Genomic DNA, 21,994 nt, shown 5'->3' with positions numbered 1-21,994 from the left:
TTAAAAAAAAAAAGACTATTTTTTAGGAGTTTTAGGTTTACAAAAAAATTGAAAGGTATAGAGAATTCCCATATATCCAGTGCCCCTTTACATGAGTTGCCTCCCCCTTTATCAGAATGTTCACCAGAATGGTACATTTTTTAAAAGATTTTATTATTTTTAGAGAGAGGGGAAGGGAGGGAGAAAGAGAGGGAGGCAAACATCAATGTATGGTTGCCTCTCATGCGCCCCCCCCCGCCCCCCCGGGGACCTGGCCTGCAACCCAGGCATGTGGAATCGAACCAGCAATCCTTTGGCTTGCAGGGTGGCACTCAGTCCACAGAGCCACACCAGCCAGGGCGGTCAGTACATTTTTAGCAAGGATGAATCACATTAACACATCAAAATCACCCAAAGTCCAGTTTACATTAGGGCTCATTCCATGGGTTTGGACAAAAAGTATAATGACATATATTCATCATTATAAGAATATTTTTCCTGCCCTAAAAATCCTGTGCTGTTTATCTCTCCCCCACTGCCATCTGGCAATCACTAATGCTGTGCCTTCATAGTTTTGCCTTTTCCAGAATGTTATATAGTTGAAATTATACAGCATATATCCTTTTCAGAGTGGCTTTTTCACTTAGTAATATGCATTTAAGGTGCCTCTAGGTCTTTTTATAGCTTGATAGCTCATTTCTTTTTTTAGCAATGAACATATTCTATTGTCTGAATGTACCACTGTTTATTAATCCATTTTCCTACTGAAGGACATCTTGGTTGCTTTCAAGTTCTGGCAATTATGAATAAAGTTGCCATAAATATTCACATATATATATGTTTTAGTGTGAAATAAGATTTCAGCTCTTTTGGGTAAATAGTAAAGACTACAACTTCTGGATAATATGGTAAGAGTATGTTCCATTTTATAAGAATCCACCAAACTATCTTCCAAAGAAGCTGTACCATTCTGCATTCCCACAAGTAATGTATCAAAGTTCCTTTTCCTCAGCATCCTCACCCACATTTGGTATCAGTGTTCTGGATTTTGGCCATTCTAGTAAGTGTTTAATTATATGTCATTGTTTTGATTTGCACATCCCTGATGTGGAACATCTTTTCATATGCTTATTTGACATCTGTATGTCTTCTTTGGTGAGGTCTTTGTTGAGTTTTAAGAGTTCTTTGTATATTTTGAATGTCTTTATGAGATGTAACTTTTGCAAATATTGTCTCCCAGTCTGTGTCTTGTATTCTAATTTTCTTGAGTTCATAGATTCTCCAGGTCAGGAATCAAGACAAGGCAGAGGAGGAATGGCTCACCTCACAAGTCTAGGGCCTCAGCAGGGAAGACTCCAAAGGGTGAAAGGTAACTCAAATGGCTGGGGTGAGAGTCTGCTTCTCCACCCACATGACTGGCACCTGGGCTGGCCTAACCAAAGGTCTGAACTCGGTGGTGACTATCAATCAGAGTACCTTCAAGGGGTCTCTCTCTGTCTTGAGCTCTTCACAGTACACCAGCCTCAGGCAGTCAGACCTCTTACATGATGGCTGAAAGTTCCAAACACAAGTGTTCCGACAGACAAGGTGGAACTGCATGGCCTTTTATGATGTAGCCTCTGAAGTCACATGTGGTGATTCTGATTACTTTCACTATATTCTATTGGTCAAATCAGTCACAAGCCCACACAGACTTAAGGGTACAGTCTTTTTATGGGTATTTTTAATTTTATTTATAAAATTATTTAGAGAGAGGGGAAGAGAGGGAGAAAGAGTGGGAGAGAAACATCAGTGTGTGGTTGCCTCTTGCATACTGGAGACCTGGCCCACAACCCAGGCATGTACCCAGACTGGGAATCAAACCAGTGACCCTTTGGTTTTCAGGCCGGCACTCAATCCCCTGAGCCACACCAGCCAGTGCTTTTTATGGACATTTTAAACCACCATGGACATATTTCTACAGGAGATACATGCCAAGGGTTAACATTAACATGCCCACCTACCAGAATCCCTCGAATTTTTATTAATGCATTATTTTAAGTGAGACTGATCTGAACATACCTTCTTTGGATGACAAAATTCTATCTACCTATTTTCACGTGATACAATGACAAATAAAGAGAAATTTCATTTTATCTATATGAATTTCATCAAGAATGACTAACAGCTTCCTTTTGACCCCAGTATCATCTGTCAGTTACAAGCTGGATCCGCCCTCAGGCTTCAGCTGTCATTCCCAGAAAGAACAGAGGCCACCTAAAACAACCAGAGCAGACAGATTAGGATCATGAAAGCATTGTGGCTGCTGAATTCAGTGGCTATTCCCTGTCTCAGTGATTACTAGACTGTAGGATTTCATAGGCCAAGAAAAATTCATAAATAAAAAATAAATAGGAGTCAATAAAGTTACCAACTTTTTATTCTGCAAAGTAAGGACATTTAGAAAACAACTATTCTATAATTATCATCACACAAAAGAAATGCGGTGAACACTTTCAAAATAAAGCACAATCCTTAAGAGTAAGTTTGACTAAATGAAAAACTCACTGTATATTTTTTCTCATTTCTCTGTTGATTGGCAGAAACTTCACCACAGAAGAACCCCAGTTTGCAAAGAGGTCTGGGAATAACTTATGCATCTGACATTTTGGCCTCCCCCACCCCCTCTTGCATTACTCTGATAGTTCTAGAACTTTAGCTTGCTCCTGGGAACTCGGTCTAAAAAGACAGACAAGCAGCATCATAGAAGCACCGGTGGTCAAAATGGAGTTCCATCCTTCTCTGAGTTCTAAGCAGAACAAGAACAGTAAAAGGCATTTGCACCTTCCCACATTTGCAGGTAGACGATGTCTTCTCCTCTTTCCAAGGAGCTGAGACAGAAGTACAATGTTTGATCCATGCCCAACTGAAAGGATGATGAAGTTCAGTTTGTGTGAGGACATTACAAAGGGCAGTAACTGGCAACGTAGTCCAGGGTCACAGGAAGAAATATGTCATCTACACTGAATGAGTGCAACGGGAGAGAGTTAATGGTACAACTCTCTGGGACAAAAAGGTCCTTGAATGTAAAGCCAGATCTCGCCCATTAGGAAAGGCAAGGGAAAAATGAAGAACAATGGAGAAGATGCAGGAATAAAGTCATCTTACCTACAACTTTCATTACAAACTTAAAATTATGTTAAGAAGACAAGTAAAAGGTTCTAACATAACAAGAGTGTTATAGAAAACAGGTGGGAAACTCAAGGAAGGTTCCACAGATTTGGCAGAAAAGGTCCACCCATGAGAAAGCATACAGGTGCAATGACTGTGGCTCAAAGCACAGAGGTAGTCCGTGTATGCAGTATATCCAAGGAAGATTATAGTGTGTACCAAAAAAGTAAGTAGTTGTTATATTTGGTTAGAGAAAGGGTTATTTTTCTATTCTTATTCTATTTTCTGAAATTTAACAATGGAGTATGCATTAATTTAATGATCAGGAAATTTTTAAAACAATTTCAATTTTGTAGGTTAGCTTAGGAAGAACCAACAAAAAGGCTTATTTCCCCCTTGTTTGTATTAAAGACACCAGATTAGAACACGCAGATGTTAGGTCTAGAAGAGGAGTGCAGAAATCAAACTCCAAACTTCGGCTAGGACGAATGACACCAGGGAAGTCAGCATTCGCTCACTGCCTCTGTGAGGATCCTAGGTTGGGTGTCCTGAATACACCTGGGCTTCTTGTCCATAAATAAGGTCATTAGTCAGAATTTCTCAGGTGACAGGTGCTCTCTGACCAGCTCTATCACTACCAGCTCAGGGGGCTCAGGCCAATTATTTAACCTCTTGAAACTGTTCTCTCCTATGTAACTCGGAAAACTCCTTACGCTTCCGAATTTTTGTGCAGATTAACTGATATGTAAAGAATTAGTACACTTTCCGCCCCTCAGGAAATGACAATTATAACAAAGGACGCATTTGTGTATTTGAGAAGCCCATATTTGTTTGCTCTATTGGTTTAGAAAGGCCTTAAGGGCTCATTTACCATTTCTCATAGTTTTCGCTAAAAGCTTCAAGCACACAAAATCTTTGTCTGTTGGAACGTCAACCTTTTGAAACTTAAATGAGTGTGTTTCTAACACAAGTTCCAAAAACGCAGAGAGGGTACTCGGTATTTGCAGTTACTTCCAAAATTAAGCTGTCTTTACAATGACCTTTCTGCAGGATTTGTAAACAAGTATTCTAGCAACCGACACAAACCTATGCAGAGGTTTCCAATTCTTCTCTGTCTTCTTATTGCATCTGGGCCCCCTAACCACTTCTACAAAGAATCGGAGACCTTTGGTACATTAAAAGGTGCGGCTCTAACACAACTGCCTCTTACCCAGGCTTTTTTAATGCTGGGATATAGTCAACAGAAGAATGTAGTACGTATTCGTCCAGCGTTCTCAATTCTTACGGCTTCTGAATCCTACCCATAGGCCCCTGGGCCAAATTCCAACGATTCTAGCAAATTCCATCAACCTTCTCTTAGCCCCAGCGTCTAACCTTTATACACCCCCTTACGGCCCCGCCCGCCGCAAGTGGCCAATCAGAAAGTGGGAAATGAACCGGATAAGGCGGGCCCAGCCTAGCGCTATCGACGAATCACCAACTTCAGCTTGCGGAGGCGGAAGCGGAAGCCCTGGTTTGGGGTTGGGTTCCGGCTTTGAGGAGGGGATGGCCCACTGTACCAAGTGAGGGTTCCATAGGGCTGTGGAGTTTGAGCTTTCTGTTCATAAGCGGCATTGGACAAAGAGACGCCTGGGAGCCTGCAAGGTAGGAAGCTCGACTGCCCAAGAAAAGAGCGAGTGGGTCAGCAGCTGAGAGGCAGAAGCAAACCGCGTGCAGGGTTTTTAGAAACCGTTGTTGATCGCGCCGTTCTCCAGGTCATGGTGCAGCAAGAGCTCTGGGCGATCCCCAGGTGAGGGCAGCGGCTCCGCCCGGGGTTTCCACCGCCGAAGAACTGGGTAGATGCGGGGTGGGGAAGAAATGATGCTGCCCGTTCTGCTCCCCGGTAGCACCCTGAGCGGCCGCAGTTGCCGCAGCTGCAGCAGACAGCACAGCGCAGGCCGAGGAGGCGGCTCGAGCTGCTGGTAAAGTCGCCCAACAGCTATTTGTGTGTAGGATGCGAGTTGATAAAATAGCCAAAGAAGAGGGCTCCCTACTACAGTATCTTTCGAGCTCTTTTTCCTTGCTATTCGGAGTTGATTTTTGCGGAAACATGCCTTGCACTTGTACCTGGAGAAACTGGAGACAATGGATTCGACCTTTAGCGGCGGTCATCTACCTGGCGATCGTAATGGTTGCGGTTCCCCTATGCGTGTGGGAATTACAGAAACTGCAGGTAAGGAGTGTGCACATAGGCTCTATCCTTTCCTCTACCTTCCTGCCCCATCCGAGGTTGCTCATTTTTACCCCGGATGCCTCAGACTTAATATCCTGAAAACCATGCCATGTAAATGAGCCCAGTTTTAGGATATAAACCTGTCTGGTTTCTTCTTCACGGTTTTTCAGAGCATAACACAGGTGGACGTAGGATCAGGTCGAGAAAAATGGGATATTTTAAGAGCCTCGTAGAAAAGCACTGTTTTGTTTTGCAAGTATTCGTCAATTCTTTGAACGTGAGGTAACTTTATTCCTTAAATCTGGTATGTTCCAATATTGGACTTGAATATACTACTTTGAAAGCCATGTATTGAGTTTTATTAGCATTTAACTAGCTTCCTGAATTAAAGGATTCTAGTCGGTTTGACTTTGTTGTTTTTACCTTAGAAATTAACTCAACCAACAAAGGTTTTGCAAAAGTCCCTTGTATATTTTTTGATGTCATATTCTTATTATGACATCAATAAAGTACTACAAGCTGGAGGAGCCCAAGCTAAATACTTAACTAAGGTATGTACTTTATAATATTGTATAATGAATTTTAAATTCTAAGTTAATAATAACTACTTTTACCTAGAAACACCTTTTTACAAGGGATGTGACAAGATCATGGCTACTTGAAGCCTTTATTTTCATTTTAAACTATTTTCTTTTAAATTTTCAAGTACATTTGACCTTCAATATTAGTTTCAGATGTTCAGCATAGTGATCAGATGTTTATAGAACTTATGAAGTGATCCTTCAGTAGGTCTCGCACCCATCTGACACCCTATATAATTGTTAAAGTGTTACTGACTTTGATCCCTATGCTGTACTTTACATCCCCGTGACTGTTTTATAATTGCCAATTTGTACTTTTTAAGACTTTCAATTTGAGGCCTTTTATTGTGGAGATGATTTTTACGTAAGTGAACAAAATGTGTTCAACACACATTTGTTTTCTGTATGTTCATGAAATTACTTTTCCCATACTGGCATAGTCCATGTAGTTATTTTTAATATACAATATTCCACTACATTAAATATTCCCCATTTGTTGGGTATTTAGGTTATTTCCACAGTTTGTTTACCAAAGACATCTTAATACAAATGGGGATTTCTTGTTTTGAAGCATTTCTTTGGAATATGGCATAGGAAATACTTTCAAAGTTGCTGACATGCATAGCATCAACCTGTTGTTAAGTCTTCTCAGTTGTTGGTTTCAACTGTAGTGTTTTAAGTGCCAGCTTTTAAGGAAAATTTTGATCTGCAATCTCCACTGCTAACACTCTGCACCAAATGCATTATGTTCTGCCTGGACTCTTGTCAGCACACCAGCAAAAGTATTGAATTAAAACGTAAGTCATGTGATATATGTCCTCTTCTCAAAGTTTCCCTGTCTCTCCTAGTCCCAGATTAAAAGCCAGTGTCCCTAACAATGGCCATCAAGGCCCACAGGACCTGACATCACCCCCCTCTGACTTTCCTCAATTCCTGAGCTCCGCCACGCCCACTTCACCCACCCCTGAGAGGCACGCTCCCTCCTTAAGGCCATGCACTAAATGTTCCCACTTCATGGCATGCCCTTCCTTTGTGTCCTTCAGGTCTCCACTGAGCTGTCACCCGGCCACCCTATGTAACATTCAGGTTTCCCTTTCTCGACTTTTTATATACTCTTCACTACTCTATTTTTCTCCCCAGGACTCATCACCATCTAACATGATGTATATTTTACTTACTCTGTTTTCCTCTCCTTCTGCCCGAATATCTGATATTGACTGTGAGTCCCAGTGATAAATTAGGCTTGTGTTCTGTGTGATGAAAGATGGAAACACATCACCCACCTTCGTGGAACTTAGTGGTGGAGGCAGTAGCTACTTGGGCTGTGGTGACTTATGGCCCAAAGCAGGACAGCAGAAACAGAGAGAGAAAGCTGGATTTAAGCATTCTTAGAAGTGAAGAAATAGGAACTGACAGAGCATTCATTGGGTTGGGAAGGGGAGACAGAGCTAGGGCGGTGTCAGGAATGGCTGTGAGACTTGTGGCTTGACCACCAGCGTAGATATGGTTATGCCCGTTAACTAAGATGGAAAATTGACAGGGACAAGTTTGAGAAAAATCGAGGGGTTTTGTGTGTGTGTGTTTGTTTGTTTTTAATTTTTATTTATTGATTTGAGAGAAAGAGGAAGGCGGAGGAGAAAGAGAAACATCAATTTGTTCCATTTATTTATGCATTCATTGGTTAATTCTTGTATGTGCCCTGACCAGAGATCAAACCTGCGATCTTGGTGTATTAGATGATGCTCTAACCAACTAAGCTACCCGGTCAGGGCAAGAAATTGAGTCTTTGGGGCATTTAGTTCGAGGTACATGGGAGACATTCAGATGGGCATGGCAGATATGCAGTTGGGTATGCAAGTCTAGAGCTCAGAAGGTTTAAGCTGCAGATATACATGGGAGTTGTCAGAACAGAGATGCTGTTTAAAGCCATAAAGATGAATGCTATTGTAAGGGAGAATAAAAGGCTGAGGACCTAGCACCCAGAGTTAGAGATCAAGTAGGGGAATTAGGAGCCTAAAAAAGAAGCAGCAGCCAGTGGGAAAGTGCAATGCCAGGAGAGGTGTCTTGGTAGCTAGAACAGAAGAGTGTTTCAGGAACAAAGTAGTAAATGGTCAGGCACATACAGTCTTGGTATTGCTGAGATACCTTTGGATTTCACGAGATAGGAATTCATTTTATAGTGACCCGAGTATAGTGATCCGAGAAATGGCTTTAACGGACTTGTGGTGGCTGAAACTAGAGGGGGTTGGTTGAAATATGAATGTGGTGGGGTAAAGAAGTGGAATCAGGATATGAAGGCAAGTTTTTTTTTTGGTTGTTTTGATTATTTTGACGCTAAGGGGACCTGAGAAATGAATAGCACAGTAGATAGGAGTGTAGGATGAGGGGAGTAGTTTTTTTTCCCTTGTTTTTTGTTTTTAAGGATCTAGACACTATAGCATGTTCCCAAGATTTAGGTATACTTTTATTTAATATTCTTAATAACCCTGAAGCATAGGTATTATCTTCATTTTATGGATTTGCAAACAGAGATAAGAGGTAAAGGGACCTTGTGCTGAAGTGTTCTGCATACAATACCCTTATCATTCTCTACGTCATTATTCATTAAATGAGTTTGTGTATCTAAAATACTTAATACCCTGCCTAGCACATTGTAGATACTCTATAAGCCCTAATTACCATTGTTGTTTAAACAATAGCCTCACTGTTCTTGCATTGGAACAGCAATTCTTTTTCTCGTGAAATAGCATCCTAGTTGGTATTAGGTTCTCTATTGAACACCTGTGGCAAAGTTTTATGCATCTGCCTGAGCCCTAGATAAAGTGGTTGACATTTAGGGACAATCTTGAATGAAAAATACATGTCTTTGATAGAGTCACAAAGGTCACAGTGAGACATCAGTGGAAACTGAGATTGTAGAAAACAGGAGGTTTGTACAGCTGGCCCCATGCCCACAGTGGGGTATACTGTCATTTATGGGAATGGCAAGGTGACTGCGCTATTTAAGCTCTCTCTTTCAGTCTCTCGTTTGGCTGAGTATGTATTATTGAAGTCAAGCAAGTTAGGTAAACGTGCACATGATGTCACGCTGCACTGCGGTCATCTCGCCCTGCACTCTGGTCCTCATGCTCCAAGTAGCCACCCTAGAAGGTGTCAGTGCTGCTCTCGTCCCCTCCCATTCCTCTCTGGCCTCTGTTTGAAAGCTTTTAGCTGAGGGACAGTTAATTCACTCCTGGATGCTCATCTTCAATGGTTTTTTTCTTCTCTTTCCTTTCTACTTTCAAATTACCTTGTGGCGGGGGAAATCTACGCTACTGATCTCCCCCTTATTTTGTGAGCCAGAAAACCCTACTACTCATTGCTGATAAGTTTAATAATGTTAATGGTATCCTTATATCGAATGTGTCTTAAGCTTAAATTAAAATCAATACAATAATTATATTAATTTCTGCAGATACCTAGAGTTGACTTATATGTGCACACATAAGAGTTTAAGTTTCTTATACATACAGCTTTTTATATAGCTCAAAAATCAGAACAACTGTAAATCCAGTGATTCAAATTAATGGTGCTAATGTGTACAGATGGAATTCAATTACCACTTGCAGTGTTAAAATGATACTAACTCCATGATGAAAGATTTTTGAAATTTGGCATCACTTTACTGAAATGACTCAATTATTCAGTCACTTGTTTTACGATCATTTGAAAAAGAGCTTTTTTCCTTATGGCACATTGAGGTCATTTTGCCTTTATTATTCACAAGCACATCGATTTTCTCTTTTAAAAAAATATGTTTTCTTTATTTTTATTGTTGACATTATTATGGATGTCCCCATCACCCCACCCTCTTTGCCTTCCTCCCCAGAGCCCTGCCCCCCTCCCTCTGGCCATCCTCACACTGTGGTCTGTGTCTGGGGGCTATGCATGTGCTTTGGCAAATCCTTTCCCCCTCTTTCATCATTTGTCTCTCAAGTTCTGTGTTTTGGCTCTAAGACCATCATAAAAATAAATGCGGGCATTAAAATTACTTAGCAATATTGTTCCTAATGGCCACTTTATAGAAGATCTAGAATATGCTTTTATTATTATTATTATTATTATTATTATTATTGTTATTATTTTAGGCCATCATTAAAATGATTTCAATTTTAAATGGAATTCAGCCAAGCAGAAATCCCTGGAATATGATTGCTCAGACATTCCTTTTAAAATCTCCATCTCCACATACTTGCATCTCACTGACTGCTTTGGTTAATCTCCAGCATTCAGCCAGGCTTTTGTATTTGCTTCCCAAGTTTTCCATACAGTGTAATGTAGGAATTTATTGTTGTAAATATATGTATTTGTTCTGTATACTTTTGTTTTCTACTTCTTTAATCTTTGACCTCCTGATAAGAAATCTTGTTCAAAACAGTAAAACCAGAAGTTGTGGACTTAGTTCTACTTTAATTAACTGCTCATACCCCTCAAGTACCAAAAATAAATACCTTTATTCCTTTAAAAAGTTAGCATTTCATTTTTTTTAATTAAAAAGATTCATACCCTTTAAGGCAGAAGTTCAAGTAGGCATAAAGTTAATTCCCTAGAGCAGCTCAGATAGAACAGAAGTTCAAGTAAATTTGTTTTTATCAAGAAGTGAGTAGATTACTTCAACTCTACCTAGAATGAGATCATTAAAAGCATATTTTTAGAAATTGAGTTTTTATAGGATTGAATATTGATCAGCTATTGACCTAAAAGAGAAATTAGAGCCCTTTAAAATGTAATATCCTGAGTTGACATGGTTATATGTAATATATTAACGCAGGTCGCTTGAACAGTAATCGTGGCAGTACTTACCAAATAGGGGGTTTAAAAGTCATAATATGTGTAAAGAACTTAACAAAGTGTCTGTAGTCAGCGTTCAGTAACTGTTCTAATGTAATAGAGTCTGCAGAAAATGTAGATTGGTTTTTAATTTTCTAGACATAAAAAATCAGTAAACCATATAAAGATTTTCAGGTTGAGTTGCAGAAAATTTGGAAACTGTATATTTCTAAACAAGATAATCAAATCTAAAGGGCAAATAAGCTGGGGGTTGGTGACACGGTGTTACCATTCTCAATGTGCACATCACTGCTAGAAAAGGCCCCCGAAGAAACATGCTGAGTGCCACGGGGGAAATTCTGCCCCCCCCACCCCCCCCCCACCCCCCGTACAAAAGCAAAAACAGGCTGTTGAATGAAGAATAACTAAAAAATAGCTACTGGTCATTTGGAAAATATGGGGCCTCATTAATAATCAAATAAATGAAAATGTAAGAAATATTTAGCTCTTTTAATATCAGAGAATTTATACTAGCATGTTCTTCTACCTCTTAAGGTTGGAATACACACCAAGGCCTGGTTTATTGCTGGAATATTTTTGTTGTTGACTATACCTATATCACTGTGGGGGATATTGCAGCATTTAGTGCATTATACGCAACCCGAACTACAGAAACCAATAATAAGGTAAATCTTAACATATTTTGAATATTAGTGTTGTGTTGGCTTATTTCAGAACTATAATGTAAAATGTTTTTAACTTATATTTTGCTTTCCAAATAGGATTCTTTGGATGGTACCCATATACAGTTTAGATAGTGTAAGTATGTTTCATTTTATCTCATTAACCAAGAACTTTTTTGATGGTGCTACCTATACTTATAGAATGCTTAAGGTAATAAAAGTATTTTTATTTGGCAGTAGGAATCAAATTAAGAAAAGTGAAAAGGTTAACTTCTTTTTAATGTTGATGAAGATAGAGTATGACAGTAGAAAAGGCAGATGCTGAAAATTTTTTAAATCTATAGCTGTCTTCTTTGCTTAATTTTTTTAAATTTGAGACTCTCGCCCTTAATCCTTAAAAGAATATAATGTTTAAATTTACATTATCATCCTTTTTGTTTACTAAATCTCTTATTTCAACAACAAAAAATCTTCCCAGTGGATTCTAACACAGTTCTTATAGGTGATTGCTTTAGTTTGATTTAATATAAAGAAAATGTTTTTCACAGCATTTTCTATCATTATGTCAAGAAAAAATTTGGATTTTTTCTTCATATTCATCATTTACCCGCAAATAAATATTTTCATTGAAGATGTTTATTGCTTTTAGAAATTCATCTCTGGTAGCCCTCACAGGGATAATAAACTTTCAAAAGTTTGATGAACATAGCAAATTCAAAAATTACCTTATTGTGAATACCATGAATTGGAATGATAATTGATTTATCTTATCTGCAACTATTTTTAATATCTGTGCTTTTTTATAGTGGGTAGCTTTGAAATATCCCAGGATTGCAATATATGTGGATACCTGCAGAGAATGTTACGAAGCTTATGTCATTTACAACTTCATGGGATTCCTTACCAATTATCTAACTAACCGGTATCCAAATCTGGTATTAATCCTTGAAGCCAAAGATCAACAGAAACATTTCCCTCCTTTATGTTGCTGTCCACCATGGGCTATGGGAGAGTAAGTATGTTTAGTTTTATTTAAGCTCCCAGTTCTCTGCAAAGCAGTGTGTTAAGTACTATGAGCAGAAGAAAAACTTGAGTCCCTACCCTCATGTAGTTCACAGTCAAGTTTGAAGAGTAATGAAGCACATTTTGATAATCCACTCATAGTCCGTTTCTTTTACATTATTCATTCTAAATAGAAAACATAAAATATTATGGGTAAAAACATTAGAAATCATTTAGTCATCATCCTTTTACAGTTGGGAACAGGGTCTGCAGAGATTAGTTTACTCAAGATCATATAGCTAGTTCATGACAAAATCAAATGCTTTTTCTCTGTTGAGGTGATCGTGGTTTTTCACCTTTAACATGTTAATGCAGTGAATTAGTTTAGTGTTTTCTTATATTAAAGCCCCTTTGCCCTTAAGGATAAATTTGAAGTGGTTTATCATCTGCTTGCCTACAGGATTTGATTTGCTGATATTTTGTTTAGAATTTTTGCATGAGTAACATTAGACTATATTTTCCTTTCTTATACTGTCCCTGTCTGGTTTTCATATCCTGGTTGCACTGCCTGAATAGGAATTCCTGCCTTTGACTTTTATGTCACGGGAGGAGATTGTGTCCTTTACTCTGAAAGATTAGGCCTGACTTTTTGCTGTGGGATGACAGTTATAGAACTAGTCAGGCTTCCTGTTGTTTCTGGATTTTTTTTTTTAAGTCTTTAGGAATTGGGCAAAATAGACAATTTTAAAATGTATGGGCATGCATTACTTTAAAGCTTCCTCACCTCTTTTGGATCTGTGGCTCCTTTCCCATTTCTGATGTCACTAGTATACATTTTTTTCCTTGAAAAATTTTGCCGTAAGTTTCCCTGGTCTTTTTAAGAACTGATTTTTGGCTTTGTTAATTCTCTCTGTAATGTGTTTGTTTTCTATTTCATTAACTTCTGCTCTATTTTTACTTCCCTTCTCCCATTTCTTTTGGTTTACTATGTTTTTTTTAACATGTTAGAGTCTTACTTTAATTTACAGCTTTTTCTCTTTTTTTAACACTGTATTTAAAAGCTATACGTTTTTGTTCAAGTTCTACATTCATTCCTTGCATCTCAGTTCTTCTATTTAGGATCATTTCCCTCTTTTTAAAGTTTAGCCCTTAAAAATTCCTATAGTTTCAATTCATCAGTGGTAGATTTTCTCAGATACATATGCTTATCCAAAGTATCTTTATTTTGTCCTCATTTGTGAAAGATAGTTTTGGATACACTTTTATGTTAACTGGATTTTCTACCATTTTGAAAATTTTATTCCTCTTAACTCTGTCTTCATTTATTACTGTTAACCCTCTACTGTCGATCTGATTGTCTTTCAGTTATACGTGCCCTGTCTCCCAGTTGCCTTCAAGATTCTCTGTTCTTGATGTTGGCAGTTTCACTATGAAGTATCTAGGTGGTTCTGGCTGGTTGGTTGGTTTGAAGCCCTGCTTGATTTACAGTGTGCCCCAGTCTGTAGATTCCTGTCTTTCATCAGTTCTGGAAAGGTCTCAGCCATAATCTCTTCCTCTGCTCTCTTTTGTAATTCTGATTAAATGTTAGACTTGATTCTGTTCTGTTCTTTGTTACTTTTTTTCACATTGTCTCTTTGTCTCAGCCTTTGCTATTTGCTACGTTCTGGGCAGTTTTTTTCAGATACATCTTCCAGTCATTGATTCTCCATAGCTTTCAAAGGTATCTAATTGGCTATTTAATCCATCTGCATAGTGAGTGACTCTTAGTGGTCTCAGCTTTGTTTTGGCAATCAACTCATAGAATATTATAGGTTTAAGCAGTTCCAACTTAACTGAGCTTTGTAGAGAGTATGAGACGGGAAGCACGATTGTACAGCCAAGAAGGATTTGCATCAAGAGATCGCCCCAGTGCAGTTCCTAGAGCCACCACCGCTGCCTCAGCGCAGAGAAGATTCTCAGCACACAGAACCCCAGCAGTTACTCAGACCTAGTAACACAGCACCTCAGGGGCTGTGTGCCTGACTCAGAATCTTCTCGGTCTAGATGTCATCCTTAAATTAGGGGATTCATCATACCTAACATTGATAACCACTTTTCCTGATAGAAGTGCTGAATGAGCATTTGCCCTCAGAGCCACTGGTCTTCTAAGTAGGCTTGCACGAGTCTCTCGGGTAGAGAGCCTTTTTGTGGTAGTTGTGTATAGGGGCTTTTTTGTTTTTGTTTGTTACTCCTTGTGAATTTTCCCCTATATTGAGTGAGCCTAGCGATAGAATGAAAACTGTTTTGTCCTTCAGAGTATCTAGTCAATAATAGTTTCTGGAATGATATTTAAATACCATACTTGAAACTGAATCCAAAAATGTAAATACTTTCACATACACATATACACATAATTCATTTGTTAATCATTTTTTATTCCAGAAACACACAGGGACCCACTTTTGTTCTTTTTGTTACGGGCTACACTGTTCATGAAAGGGGATTCTTCAGAGGTGTAGTTGTCAAATAATTTTTAGAATAATATTTAAATTATTTGCTGCCATCCAAGTTCTTCCTCAATTGCCATTTACAATGACTAAATTAAAATAAAAATAAATATGGCATCACTTCTCATTGTGATTTTAATTTGGGGGCTTTGGAGAAAATCTGATGCTATTTGAATGAATGGTTGAAATGCTGTGTTCTTTTTCTTCGGCAGAGTATTGCTGTTCAGGTGCAAGCTGGGGGTACTGCAGTATACGGTTGTCAGACCATTCACCACCATCATTGCTTTGTGAGTACATAGAGCTCATAGTATTTTTTAAGACATCGTGCTCTTTCTCAAGTGGAACAACTAAATAGAAGAACACAAAGAACATTAGGTTACTTGTTTATAATACAAGTCTGGTCTTATTTTAAAAACACAGTTTATAGAAACCCTACTCTATTAAATAAGGTGATCATTTGTAGGCAAAGAATCTTCACAGCATTCTTCTAAATAACATTCTCTGCAGAGCTTTCTGGAAAGCACTTAATACTTTCTTTTTTAAATACTAATTCACACAACTTTACAGAAACATCTATGACATGAATTTAAAGTATGTTACTTTAGGTTCATTGCATGGTCTTATTTTCTAAATAGTTAATTTAGAATATGAACACTATATTCTAAGGAAGAAATCTTATTTTTATTTTTCAGTAATTCTGTCAAGGTTTAGCACTTGAGATAAATTAAGCTACCTGGTAAAAGTATTCCCTAAAAATTTAAAAATAAATCAGTTAAAGCAGGTAGAGTGTGTGTTTTGTCTGCTACTCGTAACTAACATTCTGCTTGTTTACAGAGGAACATAGGAAAGACGGGGGAAAGAAACATTCGGTTCTTTATTCTGCCTTTGAGCTGGCAACTCTTTAGGGATATTTACCTTAGAATTAAGATTAATCCACTTATTTGTGACTGCATGCTTTATTTTCTGCAGTTTAAAAACTGTAATTGTGCCCTGGCTGCTGCAGCTCAGTGAATTGAGCTCGGGCCTGCTAACCAAAGGGTTGCTGGTTCAATTCCCAGTCAGGGCACATGCCTGGGTTGCAGACCAGGTCCCCAGTTGGGGACACATGAGGGGCAACCACACATTGATGTTTCTCTCCCTCTCTTTCTCCTTCCCCTCCCCTCTCTCCAAATAAAATCTTTAGAAAAAAAGAAAGAAAGAAAGAAAGAAAGAAACTAATTGTGTTAGTTAAATACTTCGCTCTGAATCTTCATAAAATTTACCTCTAAGACATTTAGGGGTGAAATTAGAGGTATAGTTATAGACCTGCATTTTATAACAACCATGCTTTTGACACTTAGGCAGCATAGTTTTTTCTGAAACTGTACATAACTATACTCTCTAGTTCAGTGTATGTGCCTTACTTGGATTTATTTCACCTTGGAGGTATGATCATATGGTAACATTTCTGGAAAAATGTTTTGTTTTTATGCTTTGAATCATCTCTGTGACCAAAATCAAGTAATTATCTCTAGGATCTTTTAAATGAACTGACTTTTAAATTTAAGTATTGCTGTCCATGCTGTATTTTAAAATATATTTTGATTTAGTTAATCATAAATTTGTCTCATTTTTACCATTTTTAGAATCTGTGAGCTGCTTAGTGTATATGATGAAGGCAACTTCAGTTTTTCAAATGCTTGGACTTACTTGGTTATTATAAACAATATGTCACAATTGGTAAGTAAATAAAGTAAATACTCCTTTTTTAAAACATTTTTTTACTTTAATTGTTCAAGTACAGTTTTCTGTCTTATTCCCATCCTAGCCCACCCCCCCAAGCCCTGCCCACCTCCCTCCCATTTCCACCCCGCCTAGTTTTTGTCCACGTGTCCTTTCTACTTGTTCCTGTTAAATATTCCTCTTAACTGTACTAAATTAGTGTCTATAATTCTAAATTCTTAGGGAAAGTATCTTTGGGAATAAAGCTTGTTACTTTAATCTTGAAATTTGATTTACAGGAAGAATTTGAAGAAACAGTAACATGTATCTTTGTTAATTATTCAGTGACTTATGCCTTGACCTATTTATTGTGTTTGTTCATTTGCTTCTGGGTACTTACTGCATACACACAGAGCCCTCACTTAGAAAAAAGAAAGAAACCAAACATCTAGGCACATTCAGTAAGAGCCTCTCATGAATTGGGAATTAAAGGAAAATTGAGAGTGTCAAGTATTTAAAAATTATGTTCTGGATACTGAAATGCTCTAAATAACTATCCGATACTTTCAACTTAATGTAACTATTGAAAATCTTTTAATTAATGCCTTCAGCAAAATAATCATTTAGATGGAGTAGCATCCATGTGTGGTGTTAGAAGTCTAGAATAAAAATCAAATGCCTGTGTGTTCAGAGCTTTGCCATATGTTTATATTCTTTGGAATCAGTAATTCCATTTCTGGAAATGCATCTTCAAGTAATGGTCCGAAGTACTTTTGTTTTGATTATCTTTGTATATAAAGCCTGTTTGTAGTGGCAAAAGGCTGAAACCAATCCAAAGCCCAGAGATGGGGGCTGGTTAAATGTACTATGGTCCTTCCACTGGCCAGAATATTTGGCAGTTACTAAAAATAATTTTTATGAAACCTATGGAAAAGTGGAGGAAAAAATCAGGCAACAAAATTTATATTTAGAGCACGGGCTGCGAACCAAAGTGTCGCAGGTTCGATTCCCAGTCAGGGTACATGCCTGGGTTGCAGGCCGTGACCCTCAGCAACCGCACATTGATGTTTCTCTCTCTCTCTCTCTAGCTCCCTCCCTTCCTTCTCTAAAAATAAATAAATAAAATCTTTTTAAAATTTGATATTTAGTTAATGATATGTTAAAGAACACTTTATGTATAAATAGGAATGGTTGGATGATAGGACTAGGAACCACTTTATACTTTACTGCTTTCATATTCTATCTTAAATGAACATTTTATGACTTTAATGAGGAAAATTAAACTTTCAGAAAAATATTTACTGCTCTCCAACATTACAGTAATTACAATTGATTTTTTAAAATAATTAAGTCTTGAGCATTTATTTTATAGAAGTAAATTCTGCTGGATTAACATGCTACCTTCAAAAAAATTGTTTCCCTGATTCTTTACTTTCAGATGGCATGGTCACACTTTTGCTGAAAAGTGCTTATTTAATGTGTTGATTTATAACGAATAACTCAACCCTTATAAAATAACGGCCATTTTAAACAAAAGCCATTACTAAGTAAATAGTGTTTTTATTTGGGCGAATATGAAGGTAGCTGCACATGCGTGGAAGCCTTTTCGTCAGGCATGGTCGTCACTTTGTTGTTCATGGGCCCCAGTGAGTGAGCACCTAAAACCATCATCAGGGCACAGGCCACACATCTCCTCTGAGAAGTTTCGTATATGTACATATTCATCCATGGTAAACTATAAAAGCTTATTAATCTAAAAATACGTAATACAGCCTAGAAAATTTGGCCTGAAACATTACTACTGACAACATTACTCTATACTAGGTCTCTGCTTTATAACTTCAGTGTTTCTACTACTATATTTAGTTATTCTTATCAAAGAAGTTTAATTGTTTATCTTGATTGTTTCTAGTTTGCCATGTACTGTCTGTTGCTGTTTTATAAAGTCCTGAAGGAAGAACTGAGTCCAATCCAGCCTGTTGGCAAATTCCTCTGTGTAAAGTTAGTGGTTTTCGTTTCTTTTTGGTAAGTGTTGTTTCATCTTAATATTCTCATTTTCTAAAGGACAATAAAACTGTTAACTAGGGAAGATTTTTAAAATTCTTTTAATGCAGAAGGTGAATTAAAATGTCTCTACTTAACCTTTTCAAAAGTTCATCCTTTTAGCCCTTCTTGGCTCTTTATAAAGAAATAATCACATGCCCACATAATATTTATAGGAAGAAAATAATTTGAGACAACCTAAACGTCTCAACAGGGTGGGTGACAGGGGCCTAGAAACAAATAGATCAAATTTAACAACGTACAAATAAAAAGTGGCAAGTCCTTAATGCCACCACCTAGAATGATTGTTATAAAACTCTGCAGAAATAAGTTTCATACTATAAAAACTTACAGAACTTAATGTGTTCAGTATATTGTGGATATAATTCTTTGTCAGTAAAATGAGATATAACTTTGTAGTTTAGGTATTTTTTGGTTTTGCTTAGTATTCTGTTGTGTAAATGTAATTTTTAACTACTCTCCTGTTGACATTTAGGCTGTTCCTAATTTCTTCCACCATTACAAGCAATATTAAAGTGAATAGTGTTGTCTATGAAACTATGAAAGCTTATCTAATCATCTTATTGTTAGCTGATTAAATTTGACCTAGGTTCATATCCCTAGTCTCTAGTTCCAGTACTTCAAACAAGACTGGTTTCAAAACATTTTTTTTAATAATCTAAATATTTAACACATGTAAACAACATTTCAGTATCTACCCTTTCATTTTAAATGCCTGTTGTGGAGTATTAGGCATTACCTATATATAAGAACTATATATAATTCCTTGTGCACACTTTGAAAACAAAAATTTGACGTATAGCCCTGGCCAATGTGGTTCCACTGGTCCTATAAACTGAAAGTTCTCGGTTTGATTCCCAGTCGGGGCACATGCCTGGGTTGCAGACTTGATTCCTGGTCAGGAGCGCATGGGGAAGGCAACCGGTGGATGTTTCTCTCCCTCTCCTTACCCTCTCAAAAAAAAAAAAAAGTATAAACCAAGTACTAAAGTTCTAAGAATACATAATCAAAACTCATGTGATGAAACTGTCCTGGAAGAGTAACTTTGTAAAGGAAGTAAGTCAATTTCATGTAGACACACAGTGTCTTTGGGAATGTGCTGTGAAGGAGCCGTGCACTGTGGTGGTGGTGGTGGTGGCCGTGGAGGTGGCGATGAGCGTCGTGGTCCACGGGGTGTGCTGGGGTTTAACTTTTTTAAGTGGAATATTTGTAAAACAGCTGCTCATTTTATGCTTGATATAGATTTGGCGTTTACCTTTTCCTAACATATAGGCAAGCAGTAGTTATTGCTTTGTTGGTAAAAGTTGGCGTTATTTCTGAAAAGCACACATGGGAATGGAAGACTGTGGAAGCTGTGGCTACAGGACTCCAAGTAAGTAGTGCTGTTTCTGAGTTCAGTGGAACTTTTGTTAAGCATTGTTATATTGTGGGTTCTCTCTTAAACCTGACAACGTGCAGGCTACCTTTAGCCAACTTCTCTAGGGCTCTCCCATTTCATTTGTAAAGTGAGGCTATTAATTACTAATTTGTAGAGCCAGGAATACAACCTAGATTTTGTTATTCCTAGTCAATTTATCTTTCTGCACTTTAGCTCTTAGTCCCTGAACAGTGGATTGAGCATTCAGTGTACTTTGCTAGGAAATACTTATAGTGCAAAATGGATATGGATTTTTTTTTTTTGAGGTAAAAAATTATTTTGGAAAATGGATAAAATATCTTACAGGAGGAAAAACAGCTATTGGCATGCACTTTTGAAGAGGAAGAGTGTTTTTCCTTTACCTACAAAACTAGATGTAAACTCCAAGGTGGCTGACATTTCTCTTGCAGGACTTCATTATCTGTGTCGAGATGTTCCTCGCTGCTATTGCCCATCACTACACTTTCTCGTATAGACCGTATGTCCAAGAAGCAGAAGAGGGCTCGTGCTTTGATTCCTTTCTCGCTATGTGGGATGTTTCAGACATTAGGGATGATATTTCAGAACAAGTAAGGCATGTTGGTAAGTACCAGCCATTCGGTTCATCCAAATAGGTGCTTTTATTAAAGGTAATTTAGTAGCTATTTGAGATGAAACGACTCTGTTTAAAGCACATACCGCAATAAGGCTCTTCGAATAGGGTGGCGGGAGGGGAGCTTACTTTTAGTAAATTTGTAGTGGTAAACTATGATTACTTAATTTTTGGCTAACTTGCAAAACCTTTATATTATTTTAAAGGAAGGACAGTCATGGGACATTCTAGGAAAAAATTTTTTCCTGAGGACCAAGATCAAAACGAACATACAAGCTTGTTATCATCATCATCACAAGATGCAATTTCTGTTGCCTCTTCTGTGCCGCCTTCCCCTGCGGGTCTCTACCAAGGCTTTGGACACACTTTGACCCCCCAGACTACACCCATAGCTGACATGTCTGAGGACATATGTGACACTGCAGAAGAACGAGGACCTTCAGACAAACCCGTGGTCTCCTGAACAGTGTGGGAAAGCAAACTACACTACTGCCGTGTTCTTCAGCACATGGTATCACATTGCTCAGGATTTTGTGCTTGGGACAAGCCATAAGTGACGGGAAACTTCAACACAAAAATAGGTGAAAGCCAGGTACTGCTGGATTTATATCACTAAATTTTGTATATCAAGTAATCAGTCTAAATATCCTAGACTTCAACTTGATTTCTTAACATTAGAGTATCACACACTGAAATGGTAGAAAATGACACTGTATTAAATGTTCCTGATGTTATTTTATCAAGAGAATGGGCATAAAAAAAAAATCAACGCTTCCTACTACCACAGCTGCATGAATATGATGCTCTGGAGTTAGCAGAAAGTATGATGCAAAAATATGAATTAGTGGAACGTAATTATAATCATGTGCCATATATGCTAACAATTATTTCTCTACTTCACAATTAGATGTCTTTCAATAAATAAGAATTTATCATTTTCTGCAACTTTGTGTCTCATCTTTAAACATAAAACACTACTGTTTGAAACAAAAAGTTTTTGATTAGAAAGACATAGCCTAAAATAAGTCCAAAAAATTAAGGGTTAAAAATTAAGTATCTACAATGAAAGATACATATCTCATATTCATATTAGAATAAGCATCTTGGACCTAATCTTAGTAATCTTAAAACTATCTAAAAATCATTTTCAGTATTGCTAATAGATTAATGAGTTATTCATGACTTTGAGATGAAAAGAAAAACTGGGAAATAGAAGAGTCTACTTTTCCTCAGTGCTATTAAAGGTGTCAGCAAATGTAAATCCAGAAACCAGTCAGAAGACCTATACGTGCTTTCTGGGAGAAATTAACCTAGCATG

At 37.7% G+C, this 21,994-nt stretch overlaps 1 protein-coding gene across 1 annotated transcript; it reads left to right on the top strand.

Moving 5' to 3' along the window:
* Positions 1 to 4,651: 4,651 nt before the first annotated feature.
* Positions 4,652 to 21,621, top strand: TMEM184C (transmembrane protein 184C). Its single transcript, XM_045831868.1, has 10 exons — positions 4,652 to 5,341; positions 11,287 to 11,417; positions 11,514 to 11,550; positions 12,221 to 12,426; positions 15,115 to 15,189; positions 16,528 to 16,621; positions 18,516 to 18,628; positions 19,940 to 20,039; positions 20,495 to 20,666; positions 20,883 to 21,621. The coding sequence occupies exons 1-10, from the start codon at positions 5,123 to 5,125 to the stop codon at positions 21,137 to 21,139; spliced, it is 1,404 nt and encodes a 467-aa protein (XP_045687824.1). The 5' UTR covers positions 4,652 to 5,122; the 3' UTR covers positions 21,140 to 21,621.
* Positions 21,622 to 21,994: the final 373 nt, after the last annotated feature.

The sequence above is a fragment of the Phyllostomus hastatus genome, unplaced genomic scaffold (assembly GCF_019186645.2).
Source record: "Phyllostomus hastatus isolate PE091 unplaced genomic scaffold, TTU_PhHast_1.1 phas_contig_159, whole genome shotgun sequence".
Classification (NCBI taxonomy): Eukaryota; Metazoa; Chordata; class Mammalia; order Chiroptera; family Phyllostomidae; genus Phyllostomus; species Phyllostomus hastatus.
This window is presented reverse-complemented; position numbering and strand designations above follow the sequence as displayed.

Coding starts and splice junctions, on each gene's coding strand:
- TMEM184C (XM_045831868.1), top strand. CDS start 5,123: ATGCGAGTTGATAAAATAGCCAAAGAAGAGGGCTCCCTACTACAGTAT. Junction 11,551..12,220: donor CCATATACAGTTTAGATAGT/GTAAGTATGTTT, acceptor GCTTTTTTATAG/TGGGTAGCTTTGAAATATCC. Junction 12,427..15,114: donor CCACCATGGGCTATGGGAGA/GTAAGTATGTTT, acceptor TTTCTTCGGCAG/AGTATTGCTGTTCAGGTGCA.